Genomic DNA, 27989 nt, shown 5'->3' on the forward strand with positions numbered 1-27989 from the left:
GTGCATGAACTCGGAGGCTTCCGTAGAGGGAGGGAGAAAGATGGCGGCGGCAATACTGGAACGTATGGGTACGAATGAGTAGGGTAGGGATTTCTTAGTGGTTTAGGCGTGGTAGAAGGGAGTGGAGGTGGGAGTCTGAATTGACCGCTTGTGTTAATGTTTCAGGTGCATTAAGGATACAGAATCTGAGGGGGAAGCTGGCCTTAGGGTAAGTCTTTCGCCTCGGAGTTGCAGAGGGCTCAAGGCCTCCTTCCCGGTTTGTCAATTACTGAGGGCCTGTCTGCCACCCTCAGCATTTAGGCTCTGGGGCTGTGGAAGCGAACGAGACAGCCAGTCTCTGCTTGGTCACTCCATCTTTCCGCCGCCGTATTACATAGCTCTGAGGGAATCAGGATAACCTGTTAGGGGACATTGTAAATCTCTTTTCTAATAATCTCTGAACATGGTTACACTCTCCCAACCGTGTTGGGAGCGTCCGAGTTTTCTAGTTACCTCTCTGGTTACTTGGTTATCTGAGCAGGGACTGTATTGTAGATAACCGCGCTTTACAACGTGTCTAGCATTGTGTTAAACGCTTTATATGCGTTATCACATTCTCATAACAACTTGCATAGTGTACGTATTGCTACACCCATTTTTCAGACAAGGAAATTGAAGCTCCCCAAAGTAAAATAACTTTCCTAAGGCTCCCTAATCATTGGAAGTTCTAAAGCTTTATACTGTATTCTCCAGAGCATTCTTAGACCTCAGGACAAATGGGTTTTTTTAAGGTTAGGGAATGCAGTTAAGTCAGGACTGTCAAGGAGCCTTTCTCTGCCACCTTCTCCTTGTCCCTCTTCCCCTCTTCTGCAGTACAGCTGTTGATATTTGGAGATCGATAATCTGAGTGTAAATTGTCTGATCTGCACATTTGTTGGAATTTATTTTGGTTTAGTTTATAGGCTTCGGAGACAGACGAGTTGGGTGTGAATCCCCTTTTTAAACTGTATGATTTTGGAAAAGTTATTTATCTTTTCTAAGTTTTAGTATTTATGTATGCTAGGAGAGTAATATTAGTACCTATGTCATAGTATTTTTATGAGGATTAAATGAGGTAATGCATATGAAGTGTTTAGTATAGTGCATGGCGTATAACAGTCCCACCCTAGATTCTAGCTGCCATTACTGTTTTTATCATTATAAATTATTACTGAGTTCCCATTATATTTAGCTCTGTTTCCAGTTCTTCAGTCAAAGGACCGAAGAGGTGGGCTAAAGAAGAAAATAGGAGGCACTGCCCCTTAGGATTTGTCTATACTTTGCTTTTTTTTTAGATTATCTCTTACTATTCCATCCTAGCTATGCTAATTTACTTACTTCATCTGAATATGCTGTCATTTATTTGCTTCTTGGCTTTCATACTGTGCCTTCACTTCCTGTCTATAATATGAGTTCTAATTATTTAAACCCTGTTCAAATGTTTCTTTTCTTTTTTTTTTAAAGATTTTATTTATTTATTCATGAGAGACAGAGAGAGAGAGGCAGAGGCAGAGGGAGAAGCAGGCTCCCCGCAGAGCAGGGAGCCTGATGCGGGACTCGATCCCAGGACCCTGGGATCATGACCTGAGCCGAAGGCAGACGCTTAACCGACTGAGCCACCCAGGCGTCCCTGTTCAAATGTTTCTTATTTAGATTTCTCAGATCTCACTGAAAAGGAAAGAAATTAATCTCTCCTTTTAGCATGTGTGTCTCAAACAGTGGCTTCATGTTATGTGTCTGTGCTCTTTACTAGCTTATATACCCTGCATAGGTAGGGACAGTTCTTACTTCTCTTTATAGTTCCAAGTTAGGGTCTTGCACAAAGTGAATATTTTGTTAATGTTTGTTGACTTAAATTGTCCTGCACTGACTTATACTTGGAAGCTCTGAGCAAGCAACTTAAGCAGTTTGTCTTCAGTCTTTTCATCTATGTAATACAGGATTTTGCTGGATAATGCCTAAGGCTCTTTTTAGTCCTGAAGTTATATAATTTTATGAATCCTTATTCTGGACTTTTTCTTTTTCTTTTTCTTTTTTTTTTGGATTTATTTATTTATTTTAGAGAGGGGTGGGAGGGGCAGAGGCAGAGGGAGAGGGAGAGTGAATCCCAAGCAGACTGCCCATGGAGCACGGAGCCTGAGGTGGGGCTCTATCCCAGGACCCTGAGATCATGACCTGAGCTGAAATCAAGAGTCACACACTTCACTGACTGAGCCACCCAGGCTCCCCGAAAATCTGGCTTATTAACTATCCACATGTGTATGACACTGATAGCAAGAACCTTTTGGAACAGAGAAGTCATGCTCCTTAGTCTGCAAAAGCTCTTGCCCCCCCACCCCCTTTTTTTCTGTCACTTTAGCTAATAGTGACTTTCAACTAGGGGCAGTTTTGCCCCCACCCATTACCTCCAGCCTCCTGAGACATTTGGCAATGTCTGGAGACATTTTTGGTTGTCATTTTTGTTAGATTCTAATTGAGGCAAGATGGAGGATGTTCTTTTATTCAGTCTCAAGTGTGGGATTAACTTAATGTAACAGAAGTAAATTGGGAACAAAGAATTTTTTACCTTGATGCATATAACAACATGATATTCTCATGTTGAGCCAGAGGCCAGTATTATCTTCACTTGGGATTTGGGTATACCTTGTACTAAAGCGCAAAGTGAACTTTGAGCAATAAGTAGGAAGTATTATTTCTCAAATTGTGTCTTTTTTTTTTAAAGATTTTATTTATTTGAGACAGAGAGAGCATGCAAGTACGAGCTGGGGTTAGGGCAGGCAGACGAAGAAGCAGACTCCCTGCTGAGCAGGATGCCTGCTGTGGGACTGGATCCCAGGACCCTGGGATCATGACCTGAGCCGAAAGCAGACGCTTAAGCGACTGAGCCACCTGGGCGCCCCTTAAATTGTGACTTTAGAAACTCTCGTACTGTTTATCTGAATTCTTAATCCTAAAATTTACTTTGTAAATTTACTTTTCAATGTCTAATGACTATGGGAAGAATTTGAAAAGTGATACTTAAACTGAATCCTTAAGCAGCGGTAGATGGAAGACACGAGAGTAACAGGAGTAATGACGTTCGTATGCTAGTTTCAGTATACCACCTACTTTCCGTTTGGACTCTGGCAGTCTCACCATAATGTGGGCACCTGTATATCTGTTATGTGTACAAGCACTTTAGAGAGTTGGTTCAGGCCTACCTTCCTTCATCCACTGTACAGAGGTCTAGTGAAGCTAAAAGGACTTGAGCTTCCCAATAAATGAAAGGATATAATAAATATCAGTAATGATACTTGACTTTCAAAATGATAAAAGTTGATCCTGAATGCCTTTCATTTTTTTTTAAAGGTTTTAACTAGTTTTGATTCTTTAGAATGCTAACAGTGAACTAGAGTGCTAGGCAGACTTAAATTTTAATATTTGTTGGAAAAAAATTTTACAGAAGGAAATGGATTCCAGCAGTAACTCAGGTTCTCATTTGTTAATTCCACTAATTTCCTTTTCTTGACTTCCTTTTCTCTAGTGAGTCTTCACAGTATTTCTTACATAAAAAGGTCTCAAAAGTTGTAAGTTTCAAATTATGTAGTTAAGTTTTGAATTAAAGATTTTCAATTTACTTTATGATTGCTTAATTTTCTGCTTTAATTCGGTGTTATTCCAACAGTTGACCAAGAGAGGGCGTATAAGTACTTTTGATTTAATACATTCCTGAATTAAGTGCTCTGTTTGGAATAATATTTTAATTTAATTTGATTACAGTTGTTTAGTATTTGCTTGATAATTCATTTTATGAGCCATTTGAGCCCTGAAAGTATTGTAGGTATTCAGACATCTTTGTCATTATTTATTCATAATTAATTTATTAATGATTAATTTATTAAGCACCATATTTAATTCATTGAATGTGTATTGATTTGAGTATAAGACACTGTGCTAGGGTGCCTGGGTGGCTCAGTTGTTAAGCGTCTGCCTTTGGCTCAGGTCATGATCCCAGGGTCCTGGGATCCAGCCCCGCATCGGGCTCCCTGCTCAGTGGGAAGCCTGATTCTCCCTCTCCCACTCCCCCTGCTTGTGTTCCATCTCTCACTGTGCCTCTCTCTGTCAAATAAATGAATAAAATCTTTAAAAAAAAAAAAAAGACACGGTGCTAGGTATGATGGATACAGAAGGCACAGGCCTCACCCTCAAGCATTCTTTCAGACTGGTTGGTGTAACAGTGGTTTCATTGAAGAATTAAATAGACGCCAAGGGATTTGTGTTTCTGTAATCCTGTGTCAACAATGAGATTCAAGATAGAATTAAGGTTCAGAGAGCCCCTAGAGATAATGTACTCAATTCCTCTTTTCATAAAAAACTGGAGGCCCAGAGAATTGATAAACTTAGTGTACCCCTGAATTACAGCAGCATAGAAGCAAATGATCATGATTAGAAACATGAAAAGAAGTTTTGAAATTGTGTAATATAAAGTTTACAGTTCATAGTGTTCAGTTTTTTGGAGAACAGGAGAGATGAACTGTTCAGAGGGCCTGATTTAAAGTTAGTACTAGCCATCAATGTTTATCATGTGCTAGGAACTCTAGGGTGTGGTACATTAATTATTTACCCACCACTTGACAGAATAAAGTGGGTATTATTCTTATCATTCTAGAAGTAATAACATCAATTTTATTGAGCCCTTTTAAGTGTCAGGTTAAGTATTTTACTTAAAGTATCTTATTTGAGTTCCTTAAGAAGCCTATGAGGTAATTATGGTTTTTATTCCATTAACCAATGAGAAAACTGAGCTCTGGAAAGTTATGTGACTTCCTCAAGGTCATTTACCTCATATTAGAGTTAAGATTTAGACTCAGGTTTACTTGACTCCACAGTCTCTGCTCTCATCCCATGGCTTATAGTTGTTGTTGTTGTTGTTTTTTTAGGAAATTCTGCCCTCTAACATCATGTATCCTAGTCTTGTGCTTTTCAGTTAAAATAGTGGAACCTAAATGTGGATGGCAAAGTTTTTGTCAAGTATTTTGATGGTACTGATCTTAATATCAGGATGTAAAATGGTGAACTTGAGATAGAGTAGTAGAAATGAGCCAGTAGGAGAATAGATTTTTAAAATTCTTTAGCCTGGGGGAGCCTGGGTGGCACTGCTGCCCGCTCAGTGGGGTATTTGCTTCAGGATTCTCTCTCTCTCCCTCTGCCCCTCCCCCTGCTCATGCTTGCTTGCATTCTCCCTCTTAAATAAATAAATCTTAAAAAAGAAATTCTTTAGTCTGAATGGTTTAAAAACTAAAAACAAAGGCCTTGCTAAGTGTATTATCCAGTTGCATAAACTGTGTGAAAATCTGCCAATTTACAACAACTTTGAATATTTAAGTCTGGGTTAAATACTCAGTATCCATGTGCCAGATTTTTTTTTTTTAAAGATTTTATTTATCTATTTGACAGAGAGACACAGCGAGAGAGGGAACACAAGCAGGGGGAGTGGGAGAGGGAGAAGCAGGCTTCCCGCTGAGCAGGGAGCCCGATGTGGGGCTCGATCCCAGGACCCTGGGATCATGACCCGAGCCGAAGGCAGACACTTAACCGACTGAGCCACCCAGGCGCCCCTCCATGTGCCAGATACTGTCCTTAGTGCTAGATTACAGAGGATGGTATACTTGCCTTCACAATGCTCAAGTGCACATTTACTACAGGAACTCATTCTTATACAGCCACCTTAGAGTACCATAGTTCCAACTCGCTGCTGCATGGCTGGTAAGAACAGAATACGAAGATAGTGGGGAGAATGGTTGTCTGGGAGAAGGGATCAGGTGATGCCTTGCATTGAGGTGACAATTGAGCTGGAGCTTAAAACAGGATAAGCATTTCATTCAGGAGATGACGATTGAGGAAAAAACAATATAATCAAAAGTATAAAGATATGAAAGTATGTGGTTTGTTCAGAGAACAAGGAATGTTTGTGTGGCCAGGCCATAAGGTGAATGAGCCAAGATGGCTGTTGGGGTTAGATTATAAAAGGCCTTCTGTGTCTTCCTAGGAATTTAGACTCTATATTCTGCACAGCAGGGAAACACCAAGTTTGTGTGTTTTTTGGATATACCCAGACATACAAAAGTAGATAATATGATGAACCCTCATGAACTTATCACCCAGCTTCAACTCATGGCCAATCTTATTTTATCTATGGTCCCTACTCTCTCCCATCATATTTTGAAACAAATCCCAGACACCATATTATTTAATTCATAAATATTTCACTATATATCTCACTAAAAAGTATCAAATATCCAGTTAATGTTCAAATTTGCAATGGTTAAATAACTGTTGTACTTTTAAAATTTTAATCAACACATTGGAATTAATTGATATTTCTTTGAAGTCTCTTAATCAGTTGGTTCTTTATTCAGCTTTCTTTTTCCCCTTGTAATTTATTTGTTGAAGAAAGTGGCCTGTTTGTCTTGTAGAATTTGTACAGCTTGGATTTTGCTGAGTGCATCCCCCTCATATTGTTTAACATGTTCTCCTGTCTCTCTATTTCCTGTATTGAATCTAGAAGCTCCATTAATTCAGGTTTGTTTTTTGCAGAAAGACTACTTCATGGATGGTGGGTAGTGATTTCTTTCCTCAGGAGGCATGTAATGCCAGCTTTATCTTTTAATTTCTTAAGGATTACAAAATATTGTGATTTGTCCTGCCTACTCCACAAAATTGAGGAATTCCACAGGTTAGGTCAGGGATCCATTTTATCTTCTTTAACTCTGTTTTAGGACTGAGCTGGCTTATATATATATATATATTTTTAAAGATTTTATTTATTTATTTGAGACAGAGAGAATGAGAGAGACAGAGAGCACATGAGAGGGGGGAGGGTCAGAGGGAGAAGCAGGCTCCCTGCCGAGTAGGGAGCCCGATGCGGGACTCGATCCCGGGACTCCAGGATCATGACCTGAGCCGAAGGCAGTCGCTTAACCAACTGAGCCACCCAGGCGCCCTGAGCTGGCTTATATTAAAGAGTCAATACTTTTTTTGGTCAGTCAGAGCAAGAGATCTTGAGGTAATATCTATTTATTATTTGACATAACGCTGGTTATCAACGTTTTACTCCTAGCTTTCAGTGAACTAGCTCTCTATGGTATTTTATGTAAAATTGTTCTCTGTTAATTAACATCTAGACTGTTTCCACTTGTGATCCTTAAAGAGTTTTGCTCACAATGGAGCTGATGTGATTCAGGAGATTCGTAAGCTCTGGAAAAGATTCTAAGTGTCTTTTGTTTTACAGGCTTCTTTCATCTCATAATGTTTTACCCCAATCACATATCCACACAAGTGGGTCTCTGGACATTTCTCGAAGATGGGAAAAGAAGAATAAAATTGTTTATCCTCCACAATTGCCTGGAGAACCTCGGAGACCAGCAGTAAGTTTGTGGGTAGAAATAATCTCTTGGGGCACCTGGGTGGCTCAGTTGGTTGAGAGTCCAGCTCTTGGTTTCGGCTCAGGTCATGATCTCATGGTTGTGGGATTGAGTCCTGCATTGGGCTCTGAGCTTGGTGCAGAGTCTGCTTCAGATTCTTTCTCCCTCCTCCTGTACCCCTTCCCCTCTGCTTCTCCCCCTTGAGCGCATGCCCTCTCTCTAAAATAAATAAAATCTTTTTTTAAAAAAAGAAATTATCTCTTAATTTTGATAAAGCGCTGTTACTTTTATGTGGCTAGCATTGATTTATTGTTCCATGTGAAGAAAGGGAAAAAGTATTCCACAATTTGTGTGATCATTAGACTGTAACAGAGGATGTTCTAGATTTATCTTCTTGGTAGTTTTAAAAGATTGTCTTTGTTTTACATATTTGTTTGCCTTGACTTAACCTTCTGTTTGGGGACCTTAACTCAAAAACTAAGCTAATAGCTTGAGACACACTGACAGCTTTTTTTTTTTTTTTTTAATTTGTGGGTTTTTTTTTTTTTTTTTTTTTTTGACAGAGAAAGAGAGAGAGACAGCGAGAGAGGGAACACAAGCAGGGGGAGGGGGAGAGAGAGAAGCAGGCTCCCCGCTGAGCAAGGAGCCCGACATGGGGCTCGATCCCAGGACACTGGGATCATGACCTGAGCCAAAGGCAGACGCTCAACGACCAAGCCACCCAGGTGCCCCCATACTGACAGATTTTTGACTCTTAAGAGGCTGGCTAATGTATTCTTGGTAGTGGAGCATGAGCAGTTGGCAAGGATGACTTAAACCATTGACCGTGTTTAAATCATGTTTGGGGGTGCTTGGATGGCTCATTCGGTTAAGCACCTGCCTTCAGCTCAGGTCATGACCCCGGAGTCCTGGGATTGAACCCTGCATCATGTTTCCTGCTCAGCGGGGAGTCTGCAGCTCCCTCTGCCCCCTACTCTTGCTCTCTATCTCAAATAAATAAATCTTTAAAAAAAAAAAATCATGTTTGGTTTTCCAACGTCTTAAATTTGAACAGAGACACACTTATTTGTGATTTTTGTCTGTTTGTAATTCACAAACCTTTGAACTAAGGTTTGAATTTAATCATTCATTGGATTCCTTTCAGAGATACCGAGTTTTATCTCAGCTGCTTGGAATTCTTTTTTTTTTTTTTAAAGATTTTATTTATTTATTTGAGAGAGAGAGTGAGAGAGAGAGAGAGAGAGAGCACAAGAGGGGGGGAGTGGAAGAGGGAGAAGCAGACTCCCTGCTGAGCAGGGAGCCCGATGCGGGACTCGATCCGGGGACTCCAGGATCATGACCTGAGCCGAAGGGAGTCGCTTAACCAACTAAGCCACCCAGGTGCCCTGGAATTCTTTTTTTTTAAATTACTCCTTTGGGCCTACTGGCTTTTTAAAGAGATTTATTTATTTATTTGACAGAGAGTTAGAGAGCACAAGTAGGCAGAGTGTCAGGCAGAGGGAAAGGGAGAAGCAGGCTTTCCGCTGAGCAGGGAGACCGATGCGGGGCTCAATCCCAGGACCCTGAGATCATGGCCTGAGCTGAAGGCAGCCGCTTAACCAACTGAGCCACCCAGGCGCCCCTCAGCTGCTTGGAATTCTTTTACCCTCTCCAAACTTGCTTGTGAGTGCTCTAGTCTGAGATACAAGACTAATTTCCAGCTTAATGTGAATTTGCTGTGGAATACATAGGTATCTGTTAAAAAGCTTAAACAAGTAATGATAGCATAAACAAGATGGAAACATTTGGATACTTAAGAAAATAAATTGTGGTGCTTAGAATTAATTATTAATTAATAACTATTATTAATATATTCAGTGGTGTTAATTATAAATCATTCAGTTCAGAAAACATCTTTTAAAGGTCTTTGGGACTTAAGGCTACTGGATAATGTATATCATCTCAGTAATGTCATTTGCTTAGTTTTTATATGAATTTGACAGCTTGCCTTTCATTAGGATTCAATTGGTAAGTATTGGTCTGAGTTAGTACAGTTTTATGTTTTCTTTTTTTCTATTTAGGGGAGTTAATTTATTGATTTAAAGAGCTCCCACCTCATTGGGGAATAAGGGGGAAAAGAGATGCTAATAGTTTAAACAAATAACTTTCTTTCATATTTTATTTTGCCATCAGAACTTAATAGATTTGTGACAGAATCTGTGCTATTAAGTATTGACTCCATTTTATAATTAACCAAAATTTAGGAAAAATTGCATATTTGTACAAATATAAATAAAATATTTCCTATTATTAATGAGCTTTCTTCTTACTTGAGTTCTTTGAACTTAGGTATTAATTGAGAAAGAAATCATAACATTTGTCAGGTCCAGAATCTAAAAGCAAAATTTTATATTTTATAGTACTAGTCTTTTTGTATATTAAACTAAATGCACTTCAGGATATATCCCAAGCGGCAAAATTCAGGTAGTTAACAGTAGATTACAGATTTTGTTTGAGTGAGTAATCCTTTTGGGAATAAATTATGACTTTTAGAAAACGCTTTAATGTTTTCTGACTTCAACTAGTACTTGGTAAATTGACATTGGTGCATCATTTATACCTGTTACGATTGAAATATTAATGCCCTTCATTAAATACATAGCTTAATAATGGAATAGTGTGCACACCTAGCCACATAGTTCTTATGCTGCCATTATGTACAGTGTGACCTTGTACTTGCCAGTCTGCTAACTGCAAACATCTTAAAAATTAGTTTTATCCCTAATTTAAAAAGGGGTCAGACAGAGGCGCCTGGGTGGCTCAAATATCCAACTCTTGTTTTTGGCTCCGGTCATGATCTCAGGGTGGTGAGATTGAGCCTGGTGGTGGGCTCTGCGCTCAGAGGGGAGTCTGCTTAAGATTCTCTCCCTCGGGGCACCTGGGTGGCTCAGTTGTTAGGCATCTGCCTTCGGCTCAGGTCATGATCCCAGGGTCCTGGGATCGAGCCCCACATTGAGCTCCCAGCTCAGCGGGAAGCCTGCTTCTCTCTCTCCCACTCCCCCTGCTTGTGTTCCCTCTCTCTTTTGTGTCTCTCTCTCTCTCTCTCTCTGTCAAATAAATAAATAAATAATCTTAAAAAAAAAAGATTCTTTCCCTCTGCCCCTCCTGATTTGTGCTCTCTCTCTCTTCCTCTCTGTCTCTCTCTAATGAATAAATAAAATCTTAGAAAAAAAATAAAAAGAGGTCAGATAATATTTACCATTCTAACTCATTCTGATCTTCAGCATTGAAATATGCAGTTAAATAATAGTGAATCAGGGGTGCCTGGGTGGCTCAATCGGGTAAGCATCTGCCTTTGGCTCAGGTCTTGATCCCAGAGTCCTAGGATTGAGACCTGCATCAGGCTCCCTGTTCGTTGGGGGGCCTGCTTCTCCCTGCTTATGTTCTGTCTCTCTCAAATAAATAAAATCTTTAAAAAAAATAATAGTGGATCAGTAGTGAGTAAATCCTATAGCAGTAAGTTAAAATGAATGTCACCAATTTGGGCATGTTTTAGGCCACTCCTATTATCTTTAAGACTATTTTCCTAATTTAGCTAGCAACAATTTCCAAACAATATAGATTCCCGTGTAGACTTTATCTTACCTGTGGCTTCATCATGGTGAAGAAAATGAGCCAGAGAGAAATTAAATGGCTTTCTTTGTAATAGTCAGCACTTGTTAATTTGGGCTTGGGTTTACTTTTGCAATATCTATGAAGAAAGCTATGTTAAATAAACTAAAAATATAGTGAGACTATTTCAAAACTGAACAACCCTTTCAATAGAAGGCATGTTTTTAATTTATGGAATGACATACTGATAATAAATCATACTTATAAGTCATTATATGGATCCCATAAGGCCCTAGTTTGGACTCTTACTAGGTGACACTGTTTTTTTGAGAGAGAGAGAGAGTGTGGGGGTGGGGAGGGTGGGGGAGGAAGGGGCAGGGAGAGAGGGAGAGAGAATCTGAAGCAGGCTCCATGCCCAGCGCAGAGCCCCATGTGGTGCTCAGTCTTAAGATCCGGAGATCATGACCTGAGCCGAAATCAAGAGTCGGATGCTTAACTGACTAATGACACTGAGTGTCATTAGGTGACACTTTTTTTAATCATTTGAGTTATTATATGCATTTTAAAATAAATTAGTTTCTTTAAAAGTTACTGGTTTAGACATTTCATAATTTAGACTTACTTTTACTTCATTTGAATTTCTACTTTGCACATTATATCCTAACTTAACTTTATCTAATTTACTGTATAGCTTGGTTAATAGTGACATTTAACTGGACCTCCTGTCCTCCAACTTTGCCACTTTATCTATTTGCTATGATCGGTTTGTCTGGTTTATCTTTAGAAAATGCCTTTAGACATTGCACCTGCCTAAAGGAAATGTTGAGCTTTTTTGTTTTAAAAGAGCATGATTGAATAACTTTCTTCTTTTTTTGGTAAGTACTTGATTCCTTTTTCCCCCATGCTCCTGCCAGGAGTACAGTATCTTTTTTACAAAATTTGAAGATAATCATATATAGTTCAGGTTTGGAAATAGCCCACCATGGGAAACCAAGAATTGAAGGGTTTCTGTATAAAAGATTTTATTGAGTGTATTAATTTTTGCAGATAATATTTTCAGTCACGACAGTTCTTTCCTCTCCAGTGCTCCCCTGAACACTTTATTGCTGAAAACGTAATTAGGCTATTGCTACAGTTTTCAGCCTGTCAGCTTCTATTGCAACTGAAATGAAATCTGCTACATATTAAAAGATGGCCACGTTGGGCGCCTGGGTGGCTCAGTTGGTTAAGCGACTGCCTTCGGCTCAGGTCATGATCCTGGAGTCCCGGGATCGAGTCCCGCATCGGGCTCCCTGCTCGGCAGGGAGTCTGCTTCTCCCTCTGACCCTCCTCCCTCTCATGCTCTCTGTCTCTCATTCTCTCTGTCTCAAATAAATAAATAAAATCTTTAAAAAAAATAAAATAAAATAAAAGATGGCCACATGAGAAAACTCTGCTGTTTCTAAGGCATTTGAAAATTTCCAGCAGGAGTCAGAATGTTAGAAAGTTCTGAGGTCTCCTTGCTATTATTTGCGTTGACAAATGTTTTCTAATTTTTTTTTTTTTAAGATTTTATTTATTTGACAGAAAGAGACACAGCGAGAGAGGGAACACAAGCAGAGGGAGTGGGAGAGGGAGAAGCAGGCTTCCCGCAGAGCAGGGAGCCCGATGCGGGGCTCGATCCCAGGACTCCGGGATCATGACCTGGGCTGAAGGCAGATGTTTAATGACTGAGCCACCCAGGTGTCCCAAATGTTTTCTGATTGTTTTGAAGGGGCAATATAGGTGTAGTAGTGGAAGGAACGTGGGTTTTATAGTCATAGGGGAGCTTTAAAGTTACACTTGCCAGACATTGTGTTAGACACTTCATATACTTCCTGTATGGCACTTTGACTTCCAGCTTTGTCTCTCACAAACTTTGTGGTCTTAGATAAGTCATTTGATTTTTCTGATTTTTTTTTTCTGGTTTTTACTTTGTGAAAGGATTATTATTATTTTTTTAAAATTTAAATTAAATTAGCCAACATATAGTACATCATTAGTTTTTGATATAATGTTCAATGAAAGGATTTTTTTGTTTAAAGATTTTATTTATTTATTTGAGACAGAATGAGAGAGAGAGAGCACATGAGAGAGGGGAGGGTCAGACGGAGAAGCAGGCTCCCCGCTGAGCAGGGAGCCCGATGCGGGACTCGATCCAGGGACTCCAGGATCACGACCTGAGCCGAAGGCAGTCGCTTAACCAACTGAGCCACCCAGGTGCCCGAAAGGATTTTTTTTTTAAAGATGTATTTATTTATTTGAGAGAGAGAGACTGGGGCATGGGAGGGGCAGGGGCGGGGAGGGGCAGGAAGAGAGAGAATCTCAGACTCTGCACTAAGCGTGGAGCACAACACGGGGCTCCGTCCCACAACCCTGAGATCATGACCTGAGCTGAAACCAAGAGTCTGATGCTTAACCAACTGAGCCACCCAGGCGCCCCTGTAAAAGGATCATAAAGTGTTTTCTCTCCCAACTCATAGAGTTAGATCAAATGAAATAATGGGCTTGGAATGTACTTTGTCAACTGTAAATTGTATAATCGATGATAGATTAAAAAAATTAAATGGGATGTACTTACTACTCTAAATAGAAGATAATAAAAACTGACATTTACTAGGATCTTACCAGGTGCTAGGCACTGCAAAATGCTTTCTTTACATAGATTATTTTCTTTAATTCTTACTATATTTTTATGTGGTTGGTACTATTATCTTCATTTCAAAAAAGAGGAAACTTAGGCAGAGAGGTTAAAGAGCTTGGGTTCTGTAGCTAGTAGATGGTAGAATTAGAATTCAGACCCAGGCAGTCTGATTGAGGACCTGTGCTCTTGACCAAACACCTAGAATGTCCTGTGAAACCAGTTATTTTGTCTCTTTCACCATATTCTCTTATTTTCCCCACTGAGAGGAAACTTTTTTCTTGTACCTTTTCTTTTGTTCTTTTATCCAGCTAAATGTTTTCATTTAGATCTTTTATTATTCCTCTGGATAGAAATGTTGCAAATTTTGGCACAAAGTAGCCATTTTGTAGTTTCTATCACTGCCTTAATGATCTTTTTAATATAGTGAGACCTTGGGGCGCTTGGGTGGCTCAGTCATTAAGTGTCTGCCTTCGGCTCAGGTCATGATCCTGGGGTCCTGGGATCGAGTCCTGCATCGGGCTCCCTGCTCGGCAGGAAGCCTGCCTCTCCCTCTCCCACTCCCCCTGCTTGTGTTCCTGCTCTAGCTATCTCTCTCTCTGTCAAATAAATAAATAAAATCTTAAAAAAATATATATATAGTGAGACTTTGGAAAATACAACGTAGCATTTTTACTTCTTGTGGCAGCATTTTCATTAGGCATAAAAAGTTAAAGTTTTATTGACAGTGTATGTTATTGTTATTTTGATAAATTTGCTAACTTTTTTTTTCCCCTATTTGTAAGGAAATCTACCATTGTCGAAGGCAAATAAAATACAGCAAAGATAAGATGTGGTATTTGGCAAAATTGGTAAGCTAAAATGACATTACCATATAATACTTAAGAAAAGAAGCTGTGACTTTCCCCCCAGGATTTGAAAAATCGAAAAAATTTGTCCTGATTTCTCCAAAAAGTGAGGAATATAATTACATGTTCAGACAGTTGACAGGTAATCCACAAATGATTGCTCAGAGATGAGTGATTTTGCTTAATTTTTACTTTTCTTCTGAGAAACTGAATCATGTTGGATACATAGATATTTAGAACAAAGACGTCAGGAATCTATACCCTGAAAGAATCCAGGAAGCAAGCTTATTTATCTTAAAAGTTAATTCAACCTATTTCAAAACCCTTGCTTTATAAGATTTTTCCTGGGAGAATGAAATTTATCTATGAGAGAAGACAAAGCCCCAGATAAATATAATATACTTATCCTGCAGAAGAAGATGCCTTTCACTCCTAGTGTGGTGCTCGCCACCCTGTGATTTCTGTTATGTCTGCTCTCTCAATATTACTAAAACATTTATAATCTAGGTTTTATGGTTAAAATATTTAAGTTTGATTTTGACTTAAAGAGGGTGGCATCCTTCTCAAACTTGTTTTCTTCTTCTCTGCCTACATTTAGTTAGCTATTTTTATTTTTAATTTTTTTAAATCCGGCCCCCCCCGTTATATTAACTAGCTAGCTATATGTCAATTGAGATATAATTATATGTCAATTGAGATGTAATTGACATATAACTAGTTAACTATTTTTAGAACTTGTTTGTATTATGTAAGGCTTTTACTTTTCATTGCAAAGGGAACGTTGACTTTGTAAACTAATTTGTTTACCTTTTCTTGTCTGTTACCCTTTAATTCTAGATACGAGGAATGTCCATTGACCAGGCTTTGGCTCAACTGGAATTCAGTGACAAAAAGGGAGCCCAAATAATTAAAGAGGTAAACTAAGATTTGTGGGGAGGGAGTGCATAGCTGTCTTGCTGTGTTAGTAAGCTTAGCCTAAATCCTGAATTCCCTGGTGTAAATGCATAATTCATATAATACAGATTCAGGGCACTCAGTTTTATTAATGTCCTTATACCTTAGGAATGTCGAATGCCTTAAGTTTATTTTTTTTCTCGACATGCTTTTATTTGCGCCAGACATTTATTCATTTTTTACTGTCTATGTGATAAATCTTTGTTTTAGTGATTTGGGATTTGATAGATTTTTTAGAAGATTGTTTTTTGGGTTTTTTTTTTGTCAATTCCATAACTGAGAGCTTATGATATTTTATTTTATTTTATTTTAAGATTTTATTTATTTATTTGACAGAGAGAGACACAGCGAGAGAAGGAACACAAGCAGGGAGAGTGGGAGAGGGAGAAGCAGGCTTCCCGCAGGGCAGGGAGCCCGATGTGGGGCTGGATCCCAGGACCCTGGGATCATGACCTGAGCCGAAGGCAGACGCTTAACAACTGAGCCACCCAGGCGCCCTAAGCTTATGATATTTTAACTAATTGGGTGGAAAGAGCACTTGTTGGGACTCAGGAGGCTTATTAGAGTCTACTCTTTTCTGTGACAGTTTCTATTTTGATGATGGGCAAAACACTTAACCTGTCTGGTTCCATTTTTCTTATTTGTCAACTGGGTGGAATTGGATTAAATGATTTCTAAAGACCCTTCCAGCTATGAAAGTAGCTGAATCACTATGTACAAATGTGCTAATGGTATTTGTGCTGACTCATTGTAGGCACATGATGTTTGTTGGTTTGTTTTGTTTTGTTTTGTATTTTTTGAGTTTTATCAATCATTAATTTTTTCAAAGAACCATTTCCTGGTTTCTTTGATCTATTTTTTTTTTTTTTTTTTAGTTTCTATATCGTTTATTTCTGCTCTGATCTTTATTATTTTCTTCCTTCTGTTGGCTTTAGTCATTGTATGTTGTTCTTTTTCTAGCTCCTTTAAGTGTAGGTTAGGTTGTTTGAGATTTTTCTGCTTCTTGAGGTAGGCCTATATTGCTGTGTACTTTTCTCTTAGGACTGCTTTTGCTGCATCCCAAAGGTTTTGGACTGTTGTATTTTCATTTTCATTTCTTTCCCTGTATTTTTTAAATTTCTTCTTTGATTTCCTGATTGACCCATTCATTGTTTAGTAGCATGTTGTTTAACCTCCACGTGTTTGTGGTCTTTCCAAATTTTTTCTTGTGGTTGACTTCTAGTTTCACAGTGTTACAGTCTTTAGAAAAGGTGCATGGTATGATTTCGATCTTTTTGTATTTGTTGAGACCTGTTTTGTGACCTAATATATTAGGTCATATATATATTAGACCATAATACATTCTGGAGAATGTTCCGTTTGCACTTGAAAAGAATGTGTATTCTGCTGCTTTAAGATGGAATCTTCTGAATATATCTGTTAAGTCTATTTGTTCTAGTGTGTCATTCAAAGCTGTTGTTCCCTTGTTGATTTTCTGTTTAAATGATCTGTCCATTGGTGTAAGAGGGGTGTTAAAGTCTCCTACTATTGTTGTATTATTATCCATTAGCTCCTTTATGTTTGTTAGTAACTGTTTTGTGTATTTGGGTGCTCCCATGTTCAGTGCATAAATATTTACAATTGTTATATCTTCTTGTTGGATTGTCCCCTTTATGATTATATAATGCCCTTCTTTGTCTGTTTTTACAGTCTTTGTTCAAAGTCCAATTTGTCTGATTTAAGTATTGCTACTCCGGCTTTCTTTTGGAATTCATTTGTATAATAAATGTTTCTCAACTCCTCACTTTCAACTGCAGATATTTTTAAGATTAAAATGGGTCTCTTGTAGGCAGCATATAGATGGGTCTTGTTTTTTTTATCCATTCTGACACCCTATGTCTTTGATTGGAGTGTTTAGTCCATTTACATTCAAAGTAATAATTTATTCTTTTAAAGTAATTATTGATATATATTTACTGCCATTTTATTACTTGTTTTGTTGATGTTTCTGGAGATTTTCTCTGATCCTTTCTTGTCTTTGTCACTTCTGATCTCTCCTTTGCACTCAAAGAGTCCCCTTTAATATTTCTTGCAGGGCTGGTTTAGTGGTCACGAACTCCTTTAGTTTTTGTTTGGGAAACTCTTTATCTCTCCTCTTCTGAATGATAGCCTTGCTGGATAGGGTATTCTTGGCTACAGATTTTTCTTATGCAGCACATTGAATAGATCACGTAGTTCCCTTCTGGCTTGCCAAGTTTCTGTTGAGAAATCTCCAGCTAGCCTTATGGGTTTTCCCTTGTAGGTTAAGGACTTCTTTTGTCTCTCTGCTTTTGAGATTTTTTTTCTTTATCACTGTATTTTGTAAATTTAATTAAATATGTGTTGGTGTTGGCCTTCTTTTGTTGATTTTGATGGGAGTTCTCTGTGCCTCCTGGATCTGGATGTCTGTTTCCTTCCCCAGATTAGGGAGGTTTTCTGCTATTGTTTCTTGAAGTAAATTTTCTTCCCCCTCTTCTCTCTCTTCTTCTGGGACTCCTATAGTATGAATGTTATTATGTTTGCTGGAGTCACTGAGTTCCCTAAATTGGTTCTCGGATTCCATAATTCTTCTTTTTCTCTTTTGTTCAGGTTCATTATTTTCCATTGTTTTGTCTTCTAGGTCACTAATTCATTTCTCTGCTTTTTCCAGCCTGCTATTCATTGCATCAAGCCTGTTTCCAGTCTCCTTTATTGCATTCTTCATCTCTCACTTTTTTTTTTAACTCTTATCTCTATGCTAAGGGTCTCACTGATGTCTTCCATTCTTTTCTCAAGTGCAATGAATGTCCTTATGATCATTGGTTTAAATTCTTTGTCAGGCATGTTACTTATATCTGTTTCACTTAGATCTCTGGCCGTGGCCTTATTTTGTTCTTTCATTTGAAATAAACTCCTCCATCTTGGCATTCTGTCTAAGTCTCTGGCTTCTTCTGTGTGTTAGAAAAGTGAGTTATAGGGCGCCTGGGTGGCTCAGTTGGTCAAGCGCCTGCCTTCGGCTCGGGTCATGATCCCGGAGTCCTGGGATTGAGTCCCACATCGGTCTCCCGGCTCAGCGGGGAGCCTGCTTCTCCCTCTGACCCTATCCCCTCTCATGCTGTTTCTCTCTCTCTCTCTCTCTCAAATAAATAAATAAAATCTTTAAAAAAAAAAAAAAAAGAAAAGTGAGTTATGTCTCCTGTTTCTGAAAGTAATGACCTTATGAAGAAGAGATGAAGCCCAGGGCCTGGTGCTTCAGGGAGTGTCTTTGGTGTGTGCTTTGTGTGTTCTGCTGTTGTGTTCTGGCTGTTCTATCCTTCGGGTCATCTGCAGAGGCTCTCCTTGCCTGTTGTGGGCAGTGTTTGGTCCCTGGCCTGAATGTGGCAAATTTTAACTAGATGTGCTCTGGTCTGCTTGTGAAATGAGACCTGTCACCACCTCCACTGGAACTAAGGCCCTGCAAAACTCTCTGGTCAGGAGACATGGTGTAGGCAGGGGTTTGTGCTGGTCTTCTGGGGGAGGGGCCTGCCACACTGGGTCTGAGCCAGCCTTGACTGAGAGGGGCAGTCCCACCAGAGCACAGGGGGTTGGGGTTTGGTGGAAGCAAATTAGGCAGTCAGTGTTGGTGCTGAGCTGCTTCCCTCAGGTGGCTCTGAGTTTATGCGGGGGGGGGGGGGGGGGGGGGAATGCCACTACCCAGCTCCTTTGTTCCTAGAGGTCTCTGTGATCACTGCCTCTCAGGGAGGTGCTCTGAGAAGAGTGCATAATTTCCCCACTGTGTGCCCTAGGTGCTCTTCAGATCACTATTTCCATGATGTCTTCCCCTGGGTTGTTTGCCTGCCTTCTCTGCAGGAGTAGTACAGTACCCTCTGGCGTCTCTTCCCAGCCAAGCCTGATGACCATTAAAACTCCAGACTTTAAGCCCCACTGTCTGTAAGAACTCACTAAATTCAGCCCCTCTTGTGTTCCAAGCCACTGGCTATGGGGAAACGTTCTTGTGCATTCCCCTGTGTGCTCCTCTCTCACCCTTATTTGCGACGATGGCTCCCTCCCCTCTGCAGCACCTGCAGTCCATTTCTCCCCTAAACCACGTCCCTGCACTTCCTACCTTCCTCAATGTGGATACATGGTATTCTTTCAAAATGCTGGGTTGAGGACATCTGGGGATATCAGCAGTATTTTCTCCATTTCAGTTAGTTCTCACTGAAAAGCGAGATTTTTTAGTTTAGTAGTTTAACAGTTGAGATTGATGGGTTCAGATTTCAAGAGGTTCCATTGTAATGCCTATATTTAATTTAGTTCAGAATACAATGACTAAGTATCTTTTGTGTACTCAGTTTTTTGGGTTTTTTTTTAAAGATTTTATTTATTTTTGACAGAGAGAGAGACAGTGAGAGAGGGAACACAAGCAGGGGGAGTGGGAGAGGGAGAACAGGCTGCTGGCCAAGCAGGGAGCCTGATGCGGGGCTCGATCCCAGGACCCTGGGATCATGACCTGAGCCGAAGGCAGATGCTTAACGACTGAGCCACCCAGGCTCCCTGTGTACTCAGTTTTGTATTGTATTCTTTATCTTTAAATGAGTGAAAGATCTAGGTTTTGATTTTTTTTTAAAAGATTTATCTTTTTATTTATTAGAGAGCTTGCATACATGAGCGAGCAGGGGGAGTGGCAGAGGGAGAAAGAGAGAAAGAGAATCCCAAGCAGACTCTGTGCTGAGCACGGAGCCTGACAGAGGGCTCAATCTCACAACCCTGAGATTATGACCTGAGCCGAAATCAAGAGTTAATGCCTAACTGACTGAGCCACCCAGGCACCCCACGGTTTTTGTTATTTTTAAAAAATGTGTTCTGGAGCAGGTTAACTTAATTCAAAATATCTACAGAGTATAAATTTAATAATTCATAAAATTTTCAAGTATGATTTTCTCTACTTGTTTGATGTTGTTTAATGGTTATTTTGGATCCAAAGTTGAAGAATTTTCAATAAGGGTTAGCTCTTAAGCTTCTTGAACTTTTTGACAATCTCTGACTCAAAGACATAATGCTTATCACCAAGGGTACCTGCTACCAGTACTGCTGTTTCCTCCTTTCCAACTCATACATTCCATCGTACACTTAGCAGGATGGACTGTGTTGCCTGCATTCGCAGTTCTTATCTGAGGAAGGAGAGCTCAGTGTATCCCTTCTCCTTAGTACTGTTCATTTAATATTCTCTTTTTAAAATTGGCTATAAAACAGAGGCATGTTTAGCAGTCATATTATAGAGATAACAACAAGAAATGAGGAATTTAATTCCATTTTAGTTCAGGGTCAGCCATATCAATGCCTGTCTTTTCTTTGTTTAAGATTCTCTTAGAAGCACAAGATATGGCAGTGAGAGACCACAATGTGGAATTCAGATCCAATTTATATATAGGTAAGATGTTTAATATTCTTAGCATTGGAAAATGTCTTCCAATAGTGATGCCGAGTTCATTATCTAACAATAGTCTTTGATATTTAACTACTTAGGACTGCGTTTGCCAATGAAAATTGCTGGTAATAGCTTATTCTTCTGCCTTCAGCATGCTAATGTTAGTCTGTTATAAATGGTAATAACCTCACTGCTTTCTTGTTACCTGTTCTGTAATACGAGTGGGATCATGAAACCTATTGCCAATAATTACTTAATAATGGGTACAAGATTATGGTACATGGAGTGGTCCTTTAATCATGATAAAAGTGAGAAGGAACAGAACTGATTTTTTAAAAAATGAATTCTTTGTCAGCCTGAAGGAGGTAAATAAAGAATCACAGGTGGACTTTAGAAAATCTTTATTTATAATGGGCCAAGCCAGGTGCTTAATCCATAAAGGTGTCCCGTAATTTAACGTTCCAATTACCAGAATGGAAAATCTGTTGAATTGTAAAAGCCAAGGCTCAGATGACCCAAACGTGTTTGTTTCCCTTTGTTTTTACATTCTGAAGCATTATCTCAGGTTTTCTATGCTTGTTCCATATCAAATTAAATTAATGTAAGTGAAAATGCTTTGGGAAGCATGATGCACCATACAAATGTGAGGGATTTTTTTGTCGCATACCTTCATACAGGTCTTTTTCTAGAAAGAGATCAGTGCTTATTACAAAGCCCCCTTGTCCCCCTCCCAACACCACAGTGAAGTGGAGTGCTGGGTGGAGTTGCTGTTTTCCTTTTCACTTCAGCAGCAATTACTCCTAACCTCAGCAATTTTGTAATCTAACAAAGATGTTGATGTCGAAGCAAAATTTTCTCAATCTGCCAAACCTATGTATAAGAAGAACTGAAGATATTTTAAATTCAAGATACGGGGTACTGCTACTGCCCAAATAGAGGAAAAAAGGCCGAATCATTATGGGAGAAATTAGTTGTGCCTTATGATTTTTTAACTATTAGAGTAAAAACAAATCATCTAAATTCTACTTTGTCACATTACTTCTACCCTCCTGGAGATATTTATTCTGGTTAAGTTAAAACCTACCTCAGCTCACCTGGAATTGGTGCTGGCAACCACACCTACTCCTGAAATTCAAATGAGTTATGATTTTCAATTGAAATATCTTATTTTAAAGCTGAATCTTGTATAATTGATTATATTCTGCTACATGCGTAGATGCAGAGAGAGATCAAAATGGCATCTCAGAAGATGCAGGGCCATCATAGTTACTCACTCATAAGCTTTTTCGTCTGAGAGCAGCATGAATAAATAATGCAGGGAGGGCCCAGAATCATTGGAAGAGATGAAATGGATGAAGAGCAAGACCATTTACTTAAAACCTCTTGGTGACCTTTCCTGCTTTATGACTGGATATCAAATCCAATTTAAATTAATTTTATTCATTTTCATAGGAATATGGCCTTCTGACAGACAAAACTTTGTAATGGAATTCAGATACAAATGAAATAGAATTTGTTTTTAAATCCTTTTCAGTAATTTTAGTAAAGTGAGAAAGGGTGAGGAGCTTAATCTTATCTTCCCAAACAAAAGAGCAAAGTCCAGTGTTGCCATTAAGCAAAAATAAACTTAACCAATCCTACATGAATGGGCCTTTAATTCATCGGTCTCCTTATGCACATTTCTGCTGAAAAATCTCTACTGACCTGCACCCTTTTTTCATTCAGTTTTGTGTAAAAATCTCTTCTCTTGAGTAGGGCTGATAAATTTGGATTTGCCTTATGATTATAAAAACTCATTTGCTAAGTATTTTGCTGCCTAATTCTTTTATGAAGGTAAAAGAGAGGAGTACCCTCAGGAAGATGAAGTATCTTACCATGACATGTCAGACCTTTTGTCCCTGGATTTGCCAAACTTCCCTCATAAGAATCATCTGAGGTTCTTAGTAAAAAAAATACAGATTCCCAGGACCCACTGTAGACCCACTGGGTCTGAAACCTCAGGGGAGGCCTGGAGAGCTATTTGTTTAATTAATATCCCAGTGATTCTTACCTATAAAATACGGGAAACTGATTTTTCTCATTGTATTCTTGGAAAAGGCCTAGACATTTCATTCCATAGATAATTGTCTTTTAGAGTTTTGAAAGACTAGTCACTTGTTGGCTACGATTTCGGCCCAGCAATGGCTCCTCAGTCTCTTGACGTAAGTAAGTATAGGCATTTTAAGGCAAGTGCTTTTTTCGTAGCATATGTTCTCATTATATGGTAATTCCTTCAAATGCCTGTCATCAGTCTAAAGCCAATACCTGGTGTTGCATGACCACAGATTTTGAAAATTATTTCCTTTTCAAACTTAGAGTGATGACTAATGGCACTGTGAATAGACCTTAACAAGTGGCCATGGACTAATAAAATGTCACTGCTTAGTGATTCATGACATCTAAAGTGATTCACTTTGGGGAAAGTGATTGACTGACTTTGTAAATCAGTCTTCTGGGCTAAGAGTGATGAAGGGGGAAGAGGGTTTCCAATTTTAAAATGTCAAGATTTACATTTATCTAAATACTAGTAAATAGGAAATATTGACAATATTTTAAATATTCTTGATACCTGTTGGGCATCATCTTTAGATGAGCATCATCTTGGGCATAATCTTTAGGCTGTTCCCATTTTTGAGATGTCTTAATGTTTTTTCTCTGACTCAGAAAGTATTTGAGTATCTTCCGCGTGCATACTGCCCACACAGTTTGGTGATGGTATATCTTATTAAAGCAGTTTAAAACATTTAGCACATATAGTTTTGTTCTTTGACAGTAGTGGTCCTTTGGAAGGATACATAAATTGTGTTTCTGAGTTGGAACAAACCATATACGTTATTAGTACTGTATGTACTTGGAAAACTTTGAAACTTATTTTAGAATTTGAGCAAATTTACCAGATAGCTATATTGAAAAAATGGTATTAATTAGCAGAGGTTGTATTTCAAAATCATTTCTATTCCTTATTGAACATGAACTTTAGGGGCAATACAAAAGACATATAAGTTTGGTTGAGGAAGTGACTTTTATAGATGAAACATGAACACTTATACAGGATAGCATATGGTTTGAGACCAAAAAGAGTAATATAGGTAAATAGTAGTAGACAAGAGGAGGTCAGTATTGGTTAGAAACGTCATGGTAATTTTCTAGAAGAATTTAGCTTTTGAAGATAGGGGTTTGGTATCCAAAGAGTATCCAGGAAGAAAGAAAGTTTTCAGAGTGGAGTAACCACGTGAGCTAAGGCACATAGGTTGAAATGAGCAGTAATTGTGTGGTCCAGTGAGTAGAATAATTGAAGGAAGCAGAGGGTTGACCTTGAGTAAATAAAACTGAAAGGTGGATTGGGCCTAGATCCAGAGGGCTGAGCATGGCGGGCTGTGGAATTTGGTTCACACGATAGTGGAGAGGAACCACAGAAAGTTTTGGGGTGAGAGATTTATGTTATTAAGGCAGTGTTTTAAGATTATTAACTATAAAGCAATGGTTTTGAAATTGTGCCTTGGGGCCTCCAGGGGTGGGGCATAGGGCAAACAGAGGGGTTCCTTGATATCTGGGTCACTGTTGCAGCCCTGGAGCCCAGGATGGAGCCCAGCACCCCGCAGGAACTCAGAAATATTTGGTGAGTGAATGAATGGCACGGTTTTGGATCTCTCCCTACTCATGTTTCAATTAGAACAGAGCCACAGGACAGTAGGCTTCTATTTATTGTTTCATTTTCATTGAAATGGTTCTATATAAAAGCAGTTAAAATCCCTAACATACAGAATTAGTAAAAGAGACTGGAGGAGGGGAGACCAGAAACCAATTTGGAATCTATACTCCTAAGTCCTAATTTCATTCAGACCTCACAGTGGCTGTGTTGCATATTCCCATTACGTTGTATTAAAGAATCCTGGTGTTTCAGAAGAATTGATGCTTTTGTTCTGACATAAAAAATGTGGCATTATGTACTAAAGATAGGCAGATGGTATTTTATGGCTTTAGGATGAAATCATGACTGGCAATTAGCAGATATTGGTGTTTGCTCTTACATATTTAGGGGAGATGGAAAATGGTAGTTAACACAGACCCTGATAGGCTGATCATTGTGCTTGGATAGGTTATGTAGTACTGCATAGTTAGCTAGTTCAGATGCTATTTTCACTGGAGTAGTGTTCCTTTTCCTCAGAGTATTTGGAAATGGCTGCTCAAGTTGAGTAGAGTCATAATTTTGGATAGAAGCAGCCATTATGTTTGTAAAATGCCTTTTAGAGGATTTCTACACTTTTCTAGTGACATTGTGCTTATTTGTAGGTTTCCTCCTGACAGGTGGATCCAGAGGAACTAGTGGTACTTCATTCTAAAGTGATTTGTGTAATTTGGCTTTCTCTTTGGAAATCCTCAAACACATTTCTTTAGCGCCCAGTGATGAAGTTGGTATAAGGACAGTAGCTCTTTCCTTATCTCACGGAGGCCCTAGGCAGTTTCCTTAATCACTTTCATCCTTAGCTTTCTCTCTGGCCAAGCTAGGATATTTCTGCTGAAACCCATTTCATGGAGGACTGTAGTTAGAGGGTTGTCAAGTGTATACTTTGACATAGTCCCTGTATTTATAAGGTTATGTCACAGTAAGAATATAAGAATGGTGAGTATTGAAGTAGATTAATTTGATATGTCTTCTGTAGGTTTTGGCTTATTAAAAGGCTTATTAAATTAACTCAAGGAGTAACTGACTGGGGCGCCTGGGTGGCTCAGTCGGTTAAGTGTTTGCCTTCAGCTTAGGTCATGATCCCAGTGTCCTGGGATCAAGCCCCAGGTCGGGCTCCCTGCTTAGTGAGGAGCCTGCTTCTCCCTCTCCCTCTGCTGCTCCCCGTGCTTGTGCTCTCTCTGTCAAATAAACAAATAAAATCTTAAAAAAAAAAAAAAAAAGGAGAAATTGACTAAATTCAGAAAATAGTAGAAGGTGGTTACTCCTCTTATTTACTGTGGGTGAAAACTGGTGAACAGATTTCTTCTTAACTAGTATTTGAAAAAATTCTTTAAATTTACAAGGTCAGATGTTGACATGCAGAATTGGGGAGGGGAGATGAGGGAGCAGTTGTGATGTGGGAGTTCCTAAAATTGGCCACAAATGAGAATTACTGGGGTAAGGGTATTGGTGTTTGTTCAGAATGTAATTTCGAAGGCCCACCCCAAATACAGTAAATTAGAATCTCCAGAGATGGGCCCTCAGCATCTGCATTTAAAATATGTTCCGTAGGTTAGTCTGATGTAGCCAGAGGACCAGCATTTGGGAACCTTTGGTTCCAGGGGCTTCTTACCACAGTTGGAGTGAAATAAAAACTCTTTATCTCAGCCTTTAGGGCTCTCCGTAACCTTGCCTTCACCACTGATCTCCTTCCCTTGTTTGTACCACTCTTTGCTTTGTTTACTGTGTTTCAGCAGGCTGGTGTTTTTTCTGTTCCTAAAACAAGCCAGCACGCCAGTCAGAATGGCTACAATTAACAGCTCAGGAAACAACAGATGTTGGCGAGGATGTGGAGAAAGGGTAACCCTTTTACACTGCTGGTGGGAATGCAAACTGGTGCATACACTCTGCAAAACAGTATGGAGGTTCCTCAAAAAGTTAAAGCTAGAACTACCCTATGAACCAGCAACTGAACTACTAGGGATTTATCTGAAGAATACAGAAATAGGGATTTGAAGGGGCACCTGCACCCCAATGTTTATAGCAGCAATGTCGACAGTAGTCAAAGTATGGAAAGAGCTCAGATGTCCATCAACAGATAAATGGATAAAGAAAATGTGGTATATATACAGTGGCATTTTATTCAGCCATCAAAAAAATGAAATCTTACCATTTGCAACGACATGGATGAAACTAGAGGGTATTGTGCTAAGCAAAATAAGTCAGTCAGAGAAAGACAAATACATGATTTCAGTCATATGTGGAATTTAAGAAACAAAACAGATGAATATAGAGGAAGGGAAGGAAAAATAAAATAAGACGAAAAGAGAGGGAGACAAGCCATGAAAGACTCTTAACTATAGGGAACAAACTGAGGGTTGTTGGAGGGGAGGTAGGTGGGGGAAGGAGGAACTGGGTGATGGGCATTAAGGAGGGCACTTGAAGTAATGAGCACTGGGTGTTATATGCAAATGATGAATCACTAAACTGTACCTCTGAAACTAATAATACACTATGTTAATTGAATTGACTTTAAATAAAAAATAAAACAAACCAAGCACATTCCCACCTTTGGTCTTTGCACTTGATTTTCCCTCTGCCTGGAATACCATGCCCCTGTATATTTGCATGGATGATTCATTCTGGTCTTGGATCGAATGTCTCTTCCTCAGAGATGCCTGTTGACACCCTCCAGTCTGATGTTGCCCCCAGCACCCCATCAATCTCTCTCACGTCACTGTTTAATTCATTGTACTTGTCACTAATTGGAATGATCATGTTTATTTTCTGTCTCTCTCCTCTAGAATGTACACTGCATGGAGGCAGGGTCCTTGCTAGTCTTGTTCACTCTTCTCTCTCCAACACCTAGAATAGAGGCTGGTCCTTAATAAGTACTCAAGAGACACTTGTTTTGAGACAAATCTGCTCTTACCAGCCAGTGAACTCATGTAGTTTTAGAATCTAGTCGAGGAAAGGACAGAAGTTGCTCAGGTGATCAAGCTATAGTCTTTTTATTTTCAATTTTAATTAAAAAAAAATTTTTTTTGAGCTATAGTCTTACAGATGCAGTCATTTCCTATAACTCTCTTTGTCTTCCTGTCTAGCTGAGTCGACCTCAGGGCGAGGCCAGTACCTGAAACGCATCCGATACCATGGCAGAGGTCGCTTTGGGATCATGGAGAAGGTTTTTTGCCATTATTTTGTGAAGTTGGTGGAAGGCCCCCCACCTCCACGTGAGGCACCGAAGACGGCAGTCACCCACGCCAAAGAGTATATTCAGGAGCTCCGCAACCGGACCATTATTCACACTCTGTGATAGGGGATTCAGAAGCCACAGTGTATATATTTTGCCATTTATTTCTTAAAAACAAACAGAAATTAAAGACAAATGCTTTTTATGATT

At 39.2% G+C, this 27989-nt stretch overlaps 1 protein-coding gene across 2 annotated transcripts; it reads left to right on the forward strand.

The window, feature by feature from the left end:
• Positions 1–9: 9 nt before the first annotated feature.
• Positions 10–27987, forward strand: MRPL22 (mitochondrial ribosomal protein L22). Of its 2 annotated transcripts, XM_035012941.1 has the most exons (7): positions 10–68; positions 166–208; positions 7289–7424; positions 14457–14522; positions 15357–15434; positions 20814–20883; positions 27691–27987. In XM_035012941.1, exons 1-7 carry the CDS (start codon positions 41–43, stop codon positions 27900–27902), a joined length of 633 nt encoding a protein of 210 aa, XP_034868832.1. In that variant the 5' UTR covers positions 10–40; the 3' UTR covers positions 27903–27987. The 2 variants fall into 2 exon arrangements, with proteins under 2 accessions (XP_034868832.1, XP_034868841.1); XM_035012950.1 differs by lacking the exons at positions 10–68; positions 7289–7424.
• The last annotated feature ends 2 nt before the right edge of the window (positions 27988–27989 follow it).

The sequence above is a fragment of the Mirounga leonina genome, unplaced genomic scaffold, assembly GCF_011800145.1.
Source record: "Mirounga leonina isolate KUSES-001 unplaced genomic scaffold, KU_Mleo_1.0 Mir_104, whole genome shotgun sequence".
Lineage (NCBI taxonomy): Eukaryota > Metazoa > Chordata > Mammalia > Carnivora > Phocidae > Mirounga > Mirounga leonina.